The 13826-nt window shown below is 47.0% G+C and overlaps 2 protein-coding genes across 2 annotated transcripts; one reads left to right on the forward strand and one right to left on the reverse strand.

The window, feature by feature from the left end:
• Positions 1-924: 924 nt before the first annotated feature.
• On the forward strand, positions 925-2938 carry LOC133889019 (xyloglucan galactosyltransferase XLT2-like). The gene has a single exon (XM_062329449.1). The coding sequence runs from the start codon at positions 1287-1289 to the stop codon at positions 2715-2717; it is 1431 nt and encodes a 476-aa protein (XP_062185433.1). The 5' UTR covers positions 925-1286; the 3' UTR covers positions 2718-2938.
• A 6596-nt stretch (positions 2939-9534) lies between these two features.
• Positions 9535-11643, reverse strand: LOC133888733 (fasciclin-like arabinogalactan protein 8). The gene has a single exon (XM_062329077.1). The coding sequence runs from the start codon at positions 11340-11342 to the stop codon at positions 10047-10049; it is 1296 nt and encodes a 431-aa protein (XP_062185061.1). The 5' UTR covers positions 11343-11643; the 3' UTR covers positions 9535-10046.
• Between the last annotated feature and the right edge of the window lie 2183 nt (positions 11644-13826).

Below are 13826 nucleotides of genomic sequence, written 5' to 3' on the forward strand. Positions count from 1 at the left end.
CTAGCTTTGTCACTGCTAATGGATATCTATTAATCTCTACTAATTCAACTTAATTAATTAATTAGACAATTTTACCTAAATTATAAAGTTAGTTATATAATTTAATTAGAGTAAATCTATAGATCACCCACGTCCATGCCTACCTTATGTACAAAGCCGGAGTTAGAGAAGATCAGCGAAGCCCGTAGGTCGGCTTGACAAGGCTTCAAATTTGATTTGGATCCACCACTGTGTGTGCGCAATGATTCATGTCTTAGGCATGGCCAGCACGAGCATGAACTAGCTCGTGCCAAGGAGTACCTAAGTGGGGGAAGCTTATATACACACGGAGTTACAGTTAGAGTGTATTTGGTTTGGCGCATCGGCGGATGCAGGCACTGGTGTATACGCTTCGCGAGCTGCGCGTTTGGATGGCGTGACAAGCTATGCGAGGTTGCACCTGCTCGTGCAACCATATGGCCGCCCACTGCATCCGCGCATACACTGGAAATGGCTGTAGGTCGCATGCAGGTCGGCCGGATGCAGCAACCGACGGCTTACCCACTTGTCAGCGACAACGAGCTCCCTCATACAGCTTCAAATCCAGTCTACCAAACACAAATTCAAATTCAATCTACATCCGCTTATCCAACCAACCAAACACATTTCTTTTCCAAAATACAGATCCCCTCAAACTACTTACCCTCATCCAAAATATACTATACAACTTACGAAACATCGTACGGCAAACAAACACATCCTTCAACTCAAGCACTGAAGAACGTTGAGCTAGCTAAGTTTGTTTGCTCACTGGGTCGTGAACAAGCGAAAACTGCGTACTTGCTAGTGCCCAGTTGCAATTTCAGCATAGATATTATACGTCGTACATCCCAGAAGTCCCAGTCGTAGTAACTCGTAACCGAGGACATTTCACGCCCACAGCGCCGGGCGCAGTTTCACGGCATCTCCAGTGGAGGACTGCTGGAGTCTACCTGAAATCTCTTCTGCCGCTGCAGTACATTCTTCCCATCCGTGGCGCCGCCGAGCAAACAGTGACCGAAAGCCGCTGCTGTTCTTTCCCGTTTCTGCACTTGTCTACTCGCAAAAAGCACTTGCCCAGCGCAGCACGATCTCCATCCCCCAATCCTCCGGCTGCGCCTTACCGCGCGGCACGTTCTCACCCCGCGGTCCCCGTCCCGCCGTGCTAGGCTGTGAAGCAGATCGCCTCACGTCACGGTATCACACCACGCCGACGCGCGATCCTCACTTGGCTCGGGATCGATTGGTTCGTCCTCGTCGCCGCCCCCATGGCGATGTATCGCCCCGTGCCGCCCAACACGGCCGCGCGCCGCCCGCGCCTCGCCGTGCTCCTCCTGCTCGGCTTCTTCGCCCTCCAGCTCCTCGTCTTCCTCACCTTCCGCTCCGTGCGGTCCCCTCCCGCCCCATCCGCCGCCGTCGCCGCCTCCTCCTCAGTGCCGGTGCCGACTTGCCGGGACGACAAGGATTCCAGCTGCGGGGGCGGGCTGGTGTACGTCTACGACCTCCCCGCGGTCTTCAATGAGGACCTGCTGGGGTTGTGCGACGCGCTCGCGCCATGGTACTCGCTGTGCCCCTATCTTGCCAACGACGGGCTCGGGTTCCCCGCCGAAGGGACCAACCTGTCGGCGATCCTGCCGCGCGAGCTGCTCGGGTCGTGGTACGCGTCCGACCAGTTCGCGCTGGAGCACATCGTCCACCGCCGCCTGCTCTCGCACCGGTGCCGCACCGCCGACCCGGCTCGCGCCGCCGCGTTCTTCGTGCCGTTCTACGCGGGGCTCGCCGTGGGGCGCCACCTGTGGGCGGCCAACGCCAGCGACGCCGACAGGGACAGGGACTGCGTCGCGCTGCTGTCGTGGCTGCACGCGCAGCCGTACTACAAGCTGTCCCACGGCTGGGACCACTTCATCGCGCTGGGACGCATCACGTGGGACTTCCGCCGCACGCCGGACGGCGGCGGGTGGGGTGGCAGCTTCCTCACCATGCCCAGGGTGGCCAACGTGACGCGCCTCATCATCGAGCGCGATCCATGGGACGCCATGGACGTCGGCATCCCGTACCCCACCGGCTTCCACCCGCGCACCGCAGCCGACGTGCACGCGTGGCAGCGGTACATCGCGCGACGCCCGCGCCCCAGGCTTTTCGCCTTCGCCGGAGCTCCGCGGTCGGCCATCAAGGGCGACTTCCGCGCTCTGCTGCTGGAGGAATGCCAGGCGGCCGGGGCCGCGTGCGGCGCGCTGGACTGCGCCGAGGGCAAGTGCATCAAGAACAATGCGCTCGTCATGCAGCTGTTCATGGGTGCCAGGTTCTGCCTGCAGCCGCGCGGGGACAGCTTCACGCGGCGGTCGCTGTTCGACTGCATGGTGGCCGGCGCCGTCCCGGTGCTGTTCTGGCGGCGGAGCGCGTACCAGCAGTACGGGTGGTACCTGCCTGTGGGCGGGCGCGAGGGCGAATGGTCCGTGTTCATCGACCGCAACCAGCTCCGCGCCGGGAACGTCACCGTGCGCGGCGCGCTGGCGGCCATCCCGGAGTCGCGGGTGCGGTTGATGCGGAAGCGCGTGGTGAAGATGATCCCGAGGCTAGTGTACTCCTCGGCTGACGAGGAGGGGCTTGGCGGCGACATGAAGGATGCTGTGGACGTCATGGTCGACGGCATGCTGCGGCGGGTCGCCGAACAGCGCCGGAGCTGGAGGAGATCGTAATTTAGTTACCGGCGAGAACCGAACTGCTGGCTCCTTCTACAGTTTCTTTTTTCTCTCTTGGATTCTTTGAATCTTTGTGTGAAGGATTTTGCGCCGGAAATATTACTGCGCGTAGTCTCACATTGTATTAGTGCGGTTGTAGGTTTAAATTTACATGCGTTGCAACATAATCAGAGTATAAATTCACATACGGTGTTTTGCTGTGTTCTGACTTGCTGCTGCTGCTGATTAAATTTGGGCGACATTTTGTGAATTCTGAAGGGAAACGAAATATTTAATTTTGAAATTTATTTTTGTTGACATGTGGGATTATAGTGTAGAGGATGAAAAATGATCAGAATATCGGTGAAATTTTGTGAATTTTGATATTTTCACCAGTGAACGAAAAAAACCGTAAAACGAAGTTGAAATCTCTGTATTGAAGTTTGTGAGCAGTTGACACTGGAGAAGTGGAGAGGCTACACACGGCAATGTATCCTGTCCAAGTCAGTATTAGATGTGGGATCTAAGATTATGTGGTAATAGTTATGATAGATACTATAATATTTATGTATATGGTATTAAAGGTGTAACCTAGTATCAGGTGAGAGATAATATATTTTATTAACTTATCGCGGGCAGTAGCTATATGAGCAAACTTTTGTTAAGACATACTTCTACAGTGGTTGCTACCGGATAATAAGGTGCATTTATTAATTATTACCTGGTTTTTTATCATATCGTGGTTGCTCTTATACATAGGTGTACTTGTAGTAGTAGCAAATTTGACCGGGAATGTGTTCTGCCTCGATCTGATCTCGGCATGTTACCACGGGGCGCAGCACTCTCTGGCTCTTTTTATTTCTTGCATTAGCTGGCAGCCTGGCACCAAATGCAAATGGGAATCAAATAATGGGCACCAATGAAAAATCGTCCGGGACACCGTGGTAGACTGTGGTTGGAACGGAGTTTTTACCATGGACAAATTAGGGCTGAGAATCTTCAACGATTCAAGGCAGTATGTAGACCTGGTACAGTATAGTTGATACGAGTTGCTGGCTTTCCTCCCGGTGACATTCGATGCGCGTGCACTGCTGCTGCTGCAGCAGCCGGCGTTGGTGCCGACATGCAGGTGGAGAAGATGCGTTGCGTGTTAGCAGCACTCTGAGGAACGGTGATTTTGGTTTCACAGTTTACTACTGTGTGTAATCACTTCGTGATTGTTGCGAATGTGTCACTTGCTAAACAAACTCACAAGGTTGATCAGGAGCTACCCGAGTAGGACCTGAACTACTTGCCGTCGGGCTTATACTTGCACAAATTAAAGGGCGTCCTTGATTTAAACACTAGTTTTAAATTTCAGTGCCTAAAAATTAAGAACGGCGCGTCCGTCACGTATGAGGTGGAGGATTTGGGAGGGGATTTTTGGGTAGGCGGTGTTCTTCTTGGATTTAGAGGATACCCGGGAAAATAGGCTGACTCAGCAAAGGAGGTAGACGTGAGGTGGAGCAACGAAGCAGCAGAGGCGCCCAACACGAGCAACGAATGATAGCTGGTGGGCCGGTGACGAGGCAAGGGAGGTAAGGATGCTAAGTTAGTTGTGCAACGGGGGCGGCGGCGGCGGGACCGTTGCCGAAAACAGGTTGAGTAGGGTAGGAGGCGGGAGCAAGCACGGAGGTTGAAGCTGGGCTACTCACAGTTGTTGCCTGAAAAATAAGCAAAAAAAAAGATGGTTGATAAATAGCATACGTCTAATTTAAAGTTCCGGTTTTGATATTTTTTTCAGCCTCAACACTAGATACAAGTTGTAATATCTGAACTCACACCACACTCAACACACACACATCTCAAGACTTACAACCTATGCACACGCCTTACTGAAGAGATCCAGAAGCCTCCAGTTCTGTAGGCGCTTGAAGCTTAAAAAAAATCCATCTGGGAATAAATTCCTCCCTGCATAGAGGCGTGTGAGAGTCGAGCGTCGAACACCCGTTCCAGCCGCTCACAACGAGGAAGTGAACTACCGAACTGAAAGCTAGTTTGCTGGTTTTTGTTACTTTTGGGAAAGAAACTAAGGGCATGTCTGTTTTCAGCTGTTTCTGGCTTCTACTTCTGTCAAAAGCTCAGAAGTCAGAAGCCAAAATAAACGGGTTTGCTGAGAAGTGATTTCTGGAGAAGACAAAAACTATTTTTGATGAAAATGAATTAGAAGTAAAAAACTCGTTGAGAGTAGTTTTTTTAAAAGTTAAAAATTTATTATAGAAATCATCTTAAAAAAATAGTTAACAGATCTGATTCCGGTTCGAAGCCTACTGCTTGAAACTGTTAAGGACAATATGTCTTAACAGGCCATCCTTAGACCTCGGAGGCCCATAACTTCCTAATAGACTTTGAGCCATGACAGCGTGCTGCATACCGGGCCTACTTTCAACCTTTTTGACAGTGGACTCCTATTGGCTATTGGGCTTTTCTACCCGACACTTTAGGTAGTGTTTGGTTGGAGAGTGAGGTGGGATGGGATGATTCTATTCATGTATTTAGGGATGGGATGAGATGGTCCGAAATCAAATGTTTGTTTGGTGGGTGGGATGGAACGACTTCATTTTAGATTTCGAGCCAACGTCAGTGACCCGTCCCAAGTGGGATGGCTGCGTTCAGTCTTTTTTCTGGAACGGATCCGTCCCGAATCTTTGAAGAATATTCTCTGATTCAGAACCATCTCATCCCACTGAATTTTAACCAAACAGCTTAAAAACAAGATGGATCTGCTCTATCCCACCCATCCCACAAACTAAACACTACCTTAGATAGCGGAGACCGACTTGCTTTCTCGATTCCTAAAATGAAAAATACTTGCTTCCTCGTTGCCTTTCGTTGGAACGAAGAGCAGCAAAAATGCGAAATCATCACCCCACGATTTCGTCCAGCAGAAAAGGCACCACAGGACACCAGTGCGGTTACTGTCGTATGTGTACGTATGTGAAAAAATGTAGGCATCGTTTCGAAAGAAAATGTAGTAAAAACTCCTCGACGAGGTGAAAAATTGAAAATCCCTTGAATACGTGATCAACTCTTAACTGTGCCTCTAAATTTTAATCAGTTGGATTTATACGACTCACATGATTCGCCTGCCTGCTTTCATACGGCACAGTAGTGCGAACAAATTGGCCAAATCAAATCCCATCTGCACAGCCACAGCCCACAAGGGCAGAGCAGGCATCTCCGGGGCGATGCGGTTAGATTGGCACAACCAGTGCTAATCTGGAAATGTCAGGATACGGTGAAATATCGAAGAATCGCGGCAAGTAACTGCAAAAAAACTACTGGATGTGAAATGCAGTTGCTACAGAAAAACTACTGTAACGAGCACAACACAACAGTTCCGATAACTAAGATTGTATTTGGTTGGATGGATAAGCTTATTTTAAAGATGATCATCTAGTTTTTATGATGTTTAGTTTAAGAGATAGGATGGATAGGGGTGGCATGATAGAAGAATATTCTCAGATGCTATACGGAGCGATGGAGCAATCAGGTTCGTGCTAGTCCGCGCGTTATTACTAGCGTGTGTTGTGTTTTTTTATTTAACTTTCAATTTATTAAAAAAATTAAACGTTTTTATCAGTATACTAAGCTCACTAACGACCTATTCGAATCAGTTTGATTAAAAAACTTGAGCCAATATTTAATTAAAATTCTCTAAACAAGTCTACTTTTATAATTTCTAATAATTTTTAATTTCTCAAATAAATTATCAAAAAACTGTAAAATTCACTAATATTCTTCTCATGTGATGTATAAATTTATAAAAATATTTCTAACTCTATATTATTTGGTGAAAAAATGAGTTCCTTTGTAATGCTCTATTTATATGTATTTTTATAATTTTATATGATATTTTTATAATTTAATTTGATTTAAATGAATTTAAATATGCACAAATTCATCTAAATACGTATGAAATTTATATAAAATAGAAAACTAGCTTACACTATCCACTCTAATTTCACCAACCAAATAAAAAACTAATTTATCTCATCCATCACAACTAAAAAAAATGAATCATCACGTCTAAAACCATACCAAAATAGACATCACAGTCACCGTCTCCACCTGAGGAGGATCCAATCCTACTTCCTCGTACCTACCAACCAGCAAACCAGGAAGAAGAAACAACCTATGAGCATATCAAGCTATCAATGGAGCCCACAAACTCACGAGCAACAACAAATTACGTCGCGTCACACCATGCATGCCCAGAGAGAACAACTAGGGCTCGGCGTCGAACACCTGTCTCTCGCAAGAACGACGCGACGGCCAGGGCAGAATTGGCCTCCGTGGCCTCGAACGTCTTCTGCGGTGGCGTCATTCTTCTTGGTGTCGGCCTTGTCCTCCTCGTCTCCCGCTGGTCCTGGTTAACTCAGCAGACAAACCCAGATGCAAGTTCTAATCTTTTGAAGTATCATTAGAATTTGCGATTGGCATAGAACGTCTTCTCTTTCACATGTTACACGCTGAGGAATTCCACATGCAACATTATTGAATTGCTGATATTCCAAAGTTTTACTACTATATCTTAATGGCATGCAAATGTTTCGGGACGCAAGGGCTTCAGTCTCTCTTTGCTTAGAAGCTAAGTGCTTATGAGTTATATATATATATATATATATATATATATATATATATATATATATATATATATATATATATATATATATATATATATATATATATTAGACACGATAATATCAAATATAAATTTAAGATAAAGAAATATGAACATGTCAAAGGAGTACTGTTGGTCAAATACGGCAGACACGATATCATAGTTTGATTTAAGATGAGATCTGAAAAAATAAAAAGAGATTATCTACTAAATTTTCTCCTAATTTCTTTTTTTATTTTTGTTAGTAATTTGTGTCGCATATCTGTAGCCGGTAAAGAGATATAGAGGCTGAAGAAACAAGAGTAGATGATAAAAGTAGATAAATTATTTAAATTTAAAAATAATTATTAGATAAAAAACACTGGTAAGAGATGATATAGAAATTCACTCGTATTTTATATGATACCTGAATCAAAGGTTAGTAGTTAATCCTCCCCACCGACACACAAAGTACTACAACCATTGATCGCCTTCCGAAATCACGGAACTGCCCCCAGCTCCCCAAGTGGCCTATGGCGTGGTCGTCAACCGTTTGTTTCGGCTCCTCTAGGTGTAACATTTAGGATCTTTTTGTTGCAGACTGTTTTTTATTTCTGTTTATATCAGAAGTTTACAAGCTAGAAATTTCAATAAATAGGTTTACTGAAAAATGGTTTTTAAGAAGCTAAAAGTCTATTTCTGAGAAAATAAACTAGAAACTAAGAAACTAGTTTAGAGTAATTTTTCTGAAAAGTAATATAATAAAAAGTTAAAAAATATAGTAAAATTCAATAGCTAAAATCTAAAAGTAACTTTTTTTTTATAGAAACCAGAATTAGAAGGAAAAAAAACAGACCCTTAAGACCACATGCACTCGTGGCCGGCGAGAACGGCTTGCAAAAGGAGAGTTTTTGCCGTAGGCGTAAGCACCAGCAGCCACTTTATCCCGGAACCAAACAAAAGGAGGCTAGGATCTGACTCGAAAGGAGGAAGAAGCCAGCCATTACGATCCAGACAGCAAGAGTCGAGCAAACCATCCCGAATACATAGCCAAGGCCACTTCAAGGTTGCAGCTCTCGCTTTCCTTGAGCGTGCTTCTCGCTTTCCATGGACCGCGGCGGCACGGCCTGACCAACCCTCCACCAGCCGACCAGCGTGCAAGCAATGGCAAGGATACGGCTCAGGCTCAGCGCAGAGTCACATGATGCGCGCGCTTACCAGGGCAATTACTGTCGTAAGTGCATATGCAGGTAAAAGGTAAAGGAGTGATCCATTATGAGGTGAAAATATGGTGAACTGGTCCTCCAAAGTATAACCAGTTGAATTCATACAACTTGTGCCTCGGTGCCTGCCTACTTTCATATGGTTCCGACTATCGATTAGAATGGAAATACTCGTGGCCTTGAAGGCTTAAATGGTCTCAATCTATCTATTATATTATTATTTGAAAAAAAAACCATCACATTCACTCTCAAAATCATAAAATTATTGCGTTAATCAGAAAAATATAGATAACTCATTATTACAAACATCTAAGAACTTAAATTAAAATTAAGAGATCATATTAAATACGATTAATAAATAACTAAATTTGAAAACCAAAAAATACATATCAAATATGATTAATAAATATCTAAATTCGAAATTTAAATTCAAAAAAATAGTAGTTCGATTTTCATACAGTTTGAGAAGCAAAATATCAAAATAAAAATCCAAATAAAATAAAATTAATAATAATTAAAATTAAGATTAGAGTAGAAAAAATAAGGATTCATATCAAATATAGTCTTATAAAAAATATTATAAAAATCAAATACGTAAAATATAATTAATCAATAGCTAAAATTCATAATAAAAATTATAATTTTTGTTTAAATTCTCACTGATACAATAGATTAAAGAACATTGTGTCACGTCAAGCAGATAGCGGACAAGAGTTAAATTGCCTCTACCTAAAGCTCAATTTTGATGGTTGATTAGAACATATACAACTGTACAGATTTAGAACATAAATAATTTTTCTTTTTTACTAACATAAGTAATTTTTATTTCTTCTTCTAGTTTTATTCGTTTTGTAACTAAATGATATTAAACCATAAAAACTAAACAAACTAATTTTTAATAAATTATCTAATAAAATATTAGAGCGCCACTAACCATGCTATTAGGGCCAGGGGTAACATATTGGCCAAATCAATCCCACTTCCACAGCCACAGGACCATAAGAGAAGGAATCGCCATGACCTGTGCAGAATCTCGAACACGTCGTAATGCAGTGAAAGATCAAAGCCGCACAGCATCTAATTGCAAGCAGCTACGGAAAACTACTGATGTGAAATGGAGTCCATCTGTCAGTGACTGTTAATGCATAACTGCAGAGGATCCCTGCGGGAAATGGAGTTGCTGGTCGCTAGGATGCAACTGGAGCGAGCACAACACGGTAACACCGAGAACAAATCCAACTCAAATGACAGCCCCTATCTCTAACACTACCAAAACAGGCATCACAATCACCGTCTCCACCTGAGGAGGACCCAATCCTAAATCCTCCTACCTACCAACCAGCAAACAAGAAGAAACAACTTATGAGCTTATCAAATTATCAATGGAGCCCACGAACTCACGAGCAACAACAGATTACATTGCGTCACAGGCCATGCATGCCCAGAGAAGACAACTGGGGCTTAGGGTCAACCACCTGACGCTCAACAGAAGGACGCGGCGGCCAGAGCGAAGGAGGCCACCGTGGCCGCGAAGGTCATGGCCACTTCGGTGGCGCCGTTCTTCTTGGTGTCCGCCTTGTCCGCTTCGTCACCCGCCGGCGCGTCGGCGGGCGCCATGTCGGGCGAGTCGGCCGGGGGCGCGGGCGGGGAGTGCGCCGCCGACTTACCTTTCTTTTTCTTCTTGCCGGCGGCCTTGGGAGCGGGCGCCGGCGCGGAGGCTTCGGGAGCGGGGGCCGCCGCTGGCACGTCGCCGGCCGGTCCGGGCGCCGGCGCGGGGGACGGCGCGCCGCCGAAGAGCTCGGCCGGGAGCAGCACGCTGTCCACCGTGTGGACGACCGTCGGGGTGTCGTCGAGCAAGGTCGACGCGACGCGGGACTTGTCGACGCCGGTGTCCAGCGACACTTCGTCGCCCTTGGAGACGACGGAGAGGTCGTACTTCCCCGCGCCGGTGGAGGCCAGGGTCGGGATGTCGCCCTTGGTGACCTTAAGCGACGCCTTGGGCGCGTACTGAGGCAGCGCGTGGTACTGGAGCAGCGTAACGAGGTCGGCGCTCGTGAGCTTGCTCAGATCGGGCAGGTCTTTGGCCTGGAATGCGTCGTCGTTGGGCGCGAACAGCGTCAGCGCCTTGTCCATGGCTACCTGATACATCTTGATCACCCCGGACGACACGACGAGCCGCGCGAACTGCTTGCACCCGGCCTTCTCGAGGAGCCCGGTGAGGTTGGCCGACGCGGCGGACGGGGAGCCGAAGAGGCCGGGGAAGGTGATGGGGTCCGAGACCTCGAGAACGGAGAGGTTGGAGGGGAACTCCTTGATGCGCTTGGTGTACGTGGACTGGAACTTAGCGCCGGGCGCGGCGGAGGCGAAGGCGACCTTGCCGCCGCGGAGGTCGGTGATGTTGACGTGGCCCATGTTGCCGGCGGCCTCGCCGGTGGTCTGGTAGAGCGAGGTGGTGAGCTCGGAGCCGGAGCCGAGGGAATGCAGCTTCTTCTCGTCGAAGTAGTCGAGGAGGGTGAGGAGGCGGAGAGCGTTCTTGATGTCCGCGAGGGAGAGGTTGGCGACGAGGGAGGACATGGCGCCGTTTGTGAGCACGAGGACGGTGACCGAGTCGCGGCTGTTGATCTCGTCGCAGACCTTGGTCTGGGAGAGGTAGCTGTTGTACAGCGTGTACTCCGGCATGCCGTCGAGGACGGCCGTGATGTTGTGGGCGGACGCGATGGAGGCGACAAGGGAGAGGACCAGGAGGACGAGGTGGTGGTGGCGGTGGGAAGCGGCCATGGCGCGTGGTGGTGGTGCTGCTGGGGTGAGACCGTGAGAACTGAGAAGGGGAGGGGGAGGGGGAGGAGGCAGGGTCGCGTGGGTAATGAGGGGGTTTAGGCTTTTCCTCTAGGCTCTAGCTGGCTTTTTGGGGCGTGGGTTTTGGCGATTTCGGGGTTGAGTTGAACCTTGGGTTGAGACGTTGGGTTGGGTTTTGACCCTGGGTCAGGTTCAGGGTGGTGCGTTGGTGGTAGAGTGTGGGGTACTAAAGTCTGTGCATATGCTGATGCCTCGATTGCTGCGATGATTTTCTGTGGTGGGTGTGGCTCGCGTGCTGATGCTGTAATGATCAGGTCACCGGTAAACAAAATCCAAACAAATTTAAATAAAATATCGGTAAACATTATAGATGTGGTAAATCGAACATATCTGATACACCGATCCCAATTTGAAAAAATATGGTGGAGTACAAGTACTAATACTCATTTTTAAGCTACTAGTATTAATTATTATCTGAAAAAATTATGAGCAGGAGTGCATTTGGCATTACTGCTGTGATAATATGTTCCTTTTGCAAAATATGGTCAAACTTGACGTTTAATGTGGTAGCAGAATACTATAGATACTGCACTTGTGGCACGAAATAACGGCAAAAATGTGGAGTTCCCATATCTCTAGCAAATAAAATCGAAGTCAAAGAAGTGCACAGGTTGTCCTATGATGCCATATTTCTAGAGTTTTTTTTTTCATGTACCGAGCTTGCAACAGTGTAAATTCATTGAGCACAGGAAAACAGTGTAAATTCATTGAGTAATAGAAGTTTCTTTTTGAACAAACAAAAACTAGTATTATTGCATGACTTTGTCATGTTCATTCCCAGAAGAAAAGGACTGTCATGTTCATGCTTGTCCCAATTTCTTTCTTTTTAAGATAAACAACATTAGTACATAGATCGATCCGCCCAAAGAAAGGGGGAAACTGCCTAACTGAACCGGTATTAGGCCATCTCCAACGGAGTCTCTAAATTTGAGGATTCTAGTGCTACAGTGTTTTGCCTGTAATAGTGATAAGGGATGCTGTAATAGTATTTTGAGGATGAAGATTTGAGGTAGCTGTTGGAGATGGTCTTATTCGTCATCTACAACCCTTTGTTACGTCGGCTGCCCGAGTAGATCCATCCGAGCTCACGAGTTTACCTACGCCGCTACGCACAGTTGGCCAGTTCAGACCATCATCGTGCATGATGACGAGGAAGGGAAAAGCAAAACACAAGAATACGCACCGGAATAGAAGTGCTCATCACTTCGAGGAAAAATGTGAGCTCGATCATCAAGCCAGCAAAAAAGCAACCGATTAGTGGATTGGTTTGATTGCCACCTTCCCCAGTGTGAATGCTGAATGGCCTTACTTGTTAGCCGCAGCTCGATGTGTTGCGAGCTCCTACTTGGGCGAACTTGGTTGCAGCAGAACGAAATGCAACATCTGTCGTCTGGGAACAGAGCAAAAAATATATAGCACTACTTATCCCGGTTGCTCAAAATCAATCTCTGCCCCCAACTCCTGAAGAGACTGACCATAGGCTGAACGGTTAGAGCGCTCTAGTAGTAGTACTCTGTGATTACACGTCGAAAATACGAATGTCCATGCGTTGAAGATCATTCGGCCCCGAAAGCCTGAAGGGATAGGAACTTCCACTCCGATTGTCGGTGGGTACGCCGGGGGGGCATAAGGACCTTATAGGCCCACACCCGTCATGGGCCTCGCCACTAACTACGGAGCCCTTGTTCGTGGTTGATCTGTGTCGGCTGTCGGTGGTCAAAACTCAAAACGTCAAAAAAAAAAAGAGAGCAGTGGGGCTCCTTTTCTTATAACAAGAATACACACGCAGTTTATACTCATGTCATGCAGACACATGTGTACATCTATACACACTCTATGGAAGGGATTAGGAGGTATAAAACTTTTAGTACGTGAAAACCTACAGTATCACTAAACGTACATGCGTGTGTACTCTAGTCTAATCCATACTAATTCTATGTACTACTAGGGAATACCCTGGTGTGACACCCAAGTGCCGAGGATCGAACTCAGATGGGTAGGCTGGGCACCCCTAGCGCTACCATCGAGCCAGTGGCTTGTTCGCAATGGGGCTCATCGGGCCTTGCGTTGGTGTATTATCTCTGAGGCTTGCATGCATGTTTGTAAAGGTGGTAGTGGGTCAGGGCCTCGTGAGTTTCAGATTCAATGGGAACGGGTTCAAGTGTAAAAACCTCTTCGCAGGGCCATCAGGTTAGGTTTTGACCTAAGTCGAGTTTAGATCTGAACTGTTTTTTGCACCCACGTGTGCCCCAGAGGTCTCAAAATTCCAAGGCTCATTCTCACAATCCACACACTTATTCCATGTCTTCGCCAGTCTAGGCCACTACATGGTTAGTCAATCACACACACCACCACATGAACTATAGGTGGCTAGGCAACGGCTCCTACGTGCGGTTGCGACGCTCG

Source organism: Phragmites australis, chromosome 13 (assembly GCF_958298935.1).
Source record: "Phragmites australis chromosome 13, lpPhrAust1.1, whole genome shotgun sequence".
NCBI lineage: Eukaryota > Viridiplantae > Streptophyta > Magnoliopsida > Poales > Poaceae > Phragmites > Phragmites australis.

Coding starts and splice junctions, on each gene's coding strand:
- LOC133888733 (XM_062329077.1), bottom strand. CDS start 11,342: ATGGCCGCTTCCCACCGCCACCACCACCTCGTCCTCCTGGTCCTCTCC.
- LOC133889019 (XM_062329449.1), top strand. CDS start 1,287: ATGGCGATGTATCGCCCCGTGCCGCCCAACACGGCCGCGCGCCGCCCG.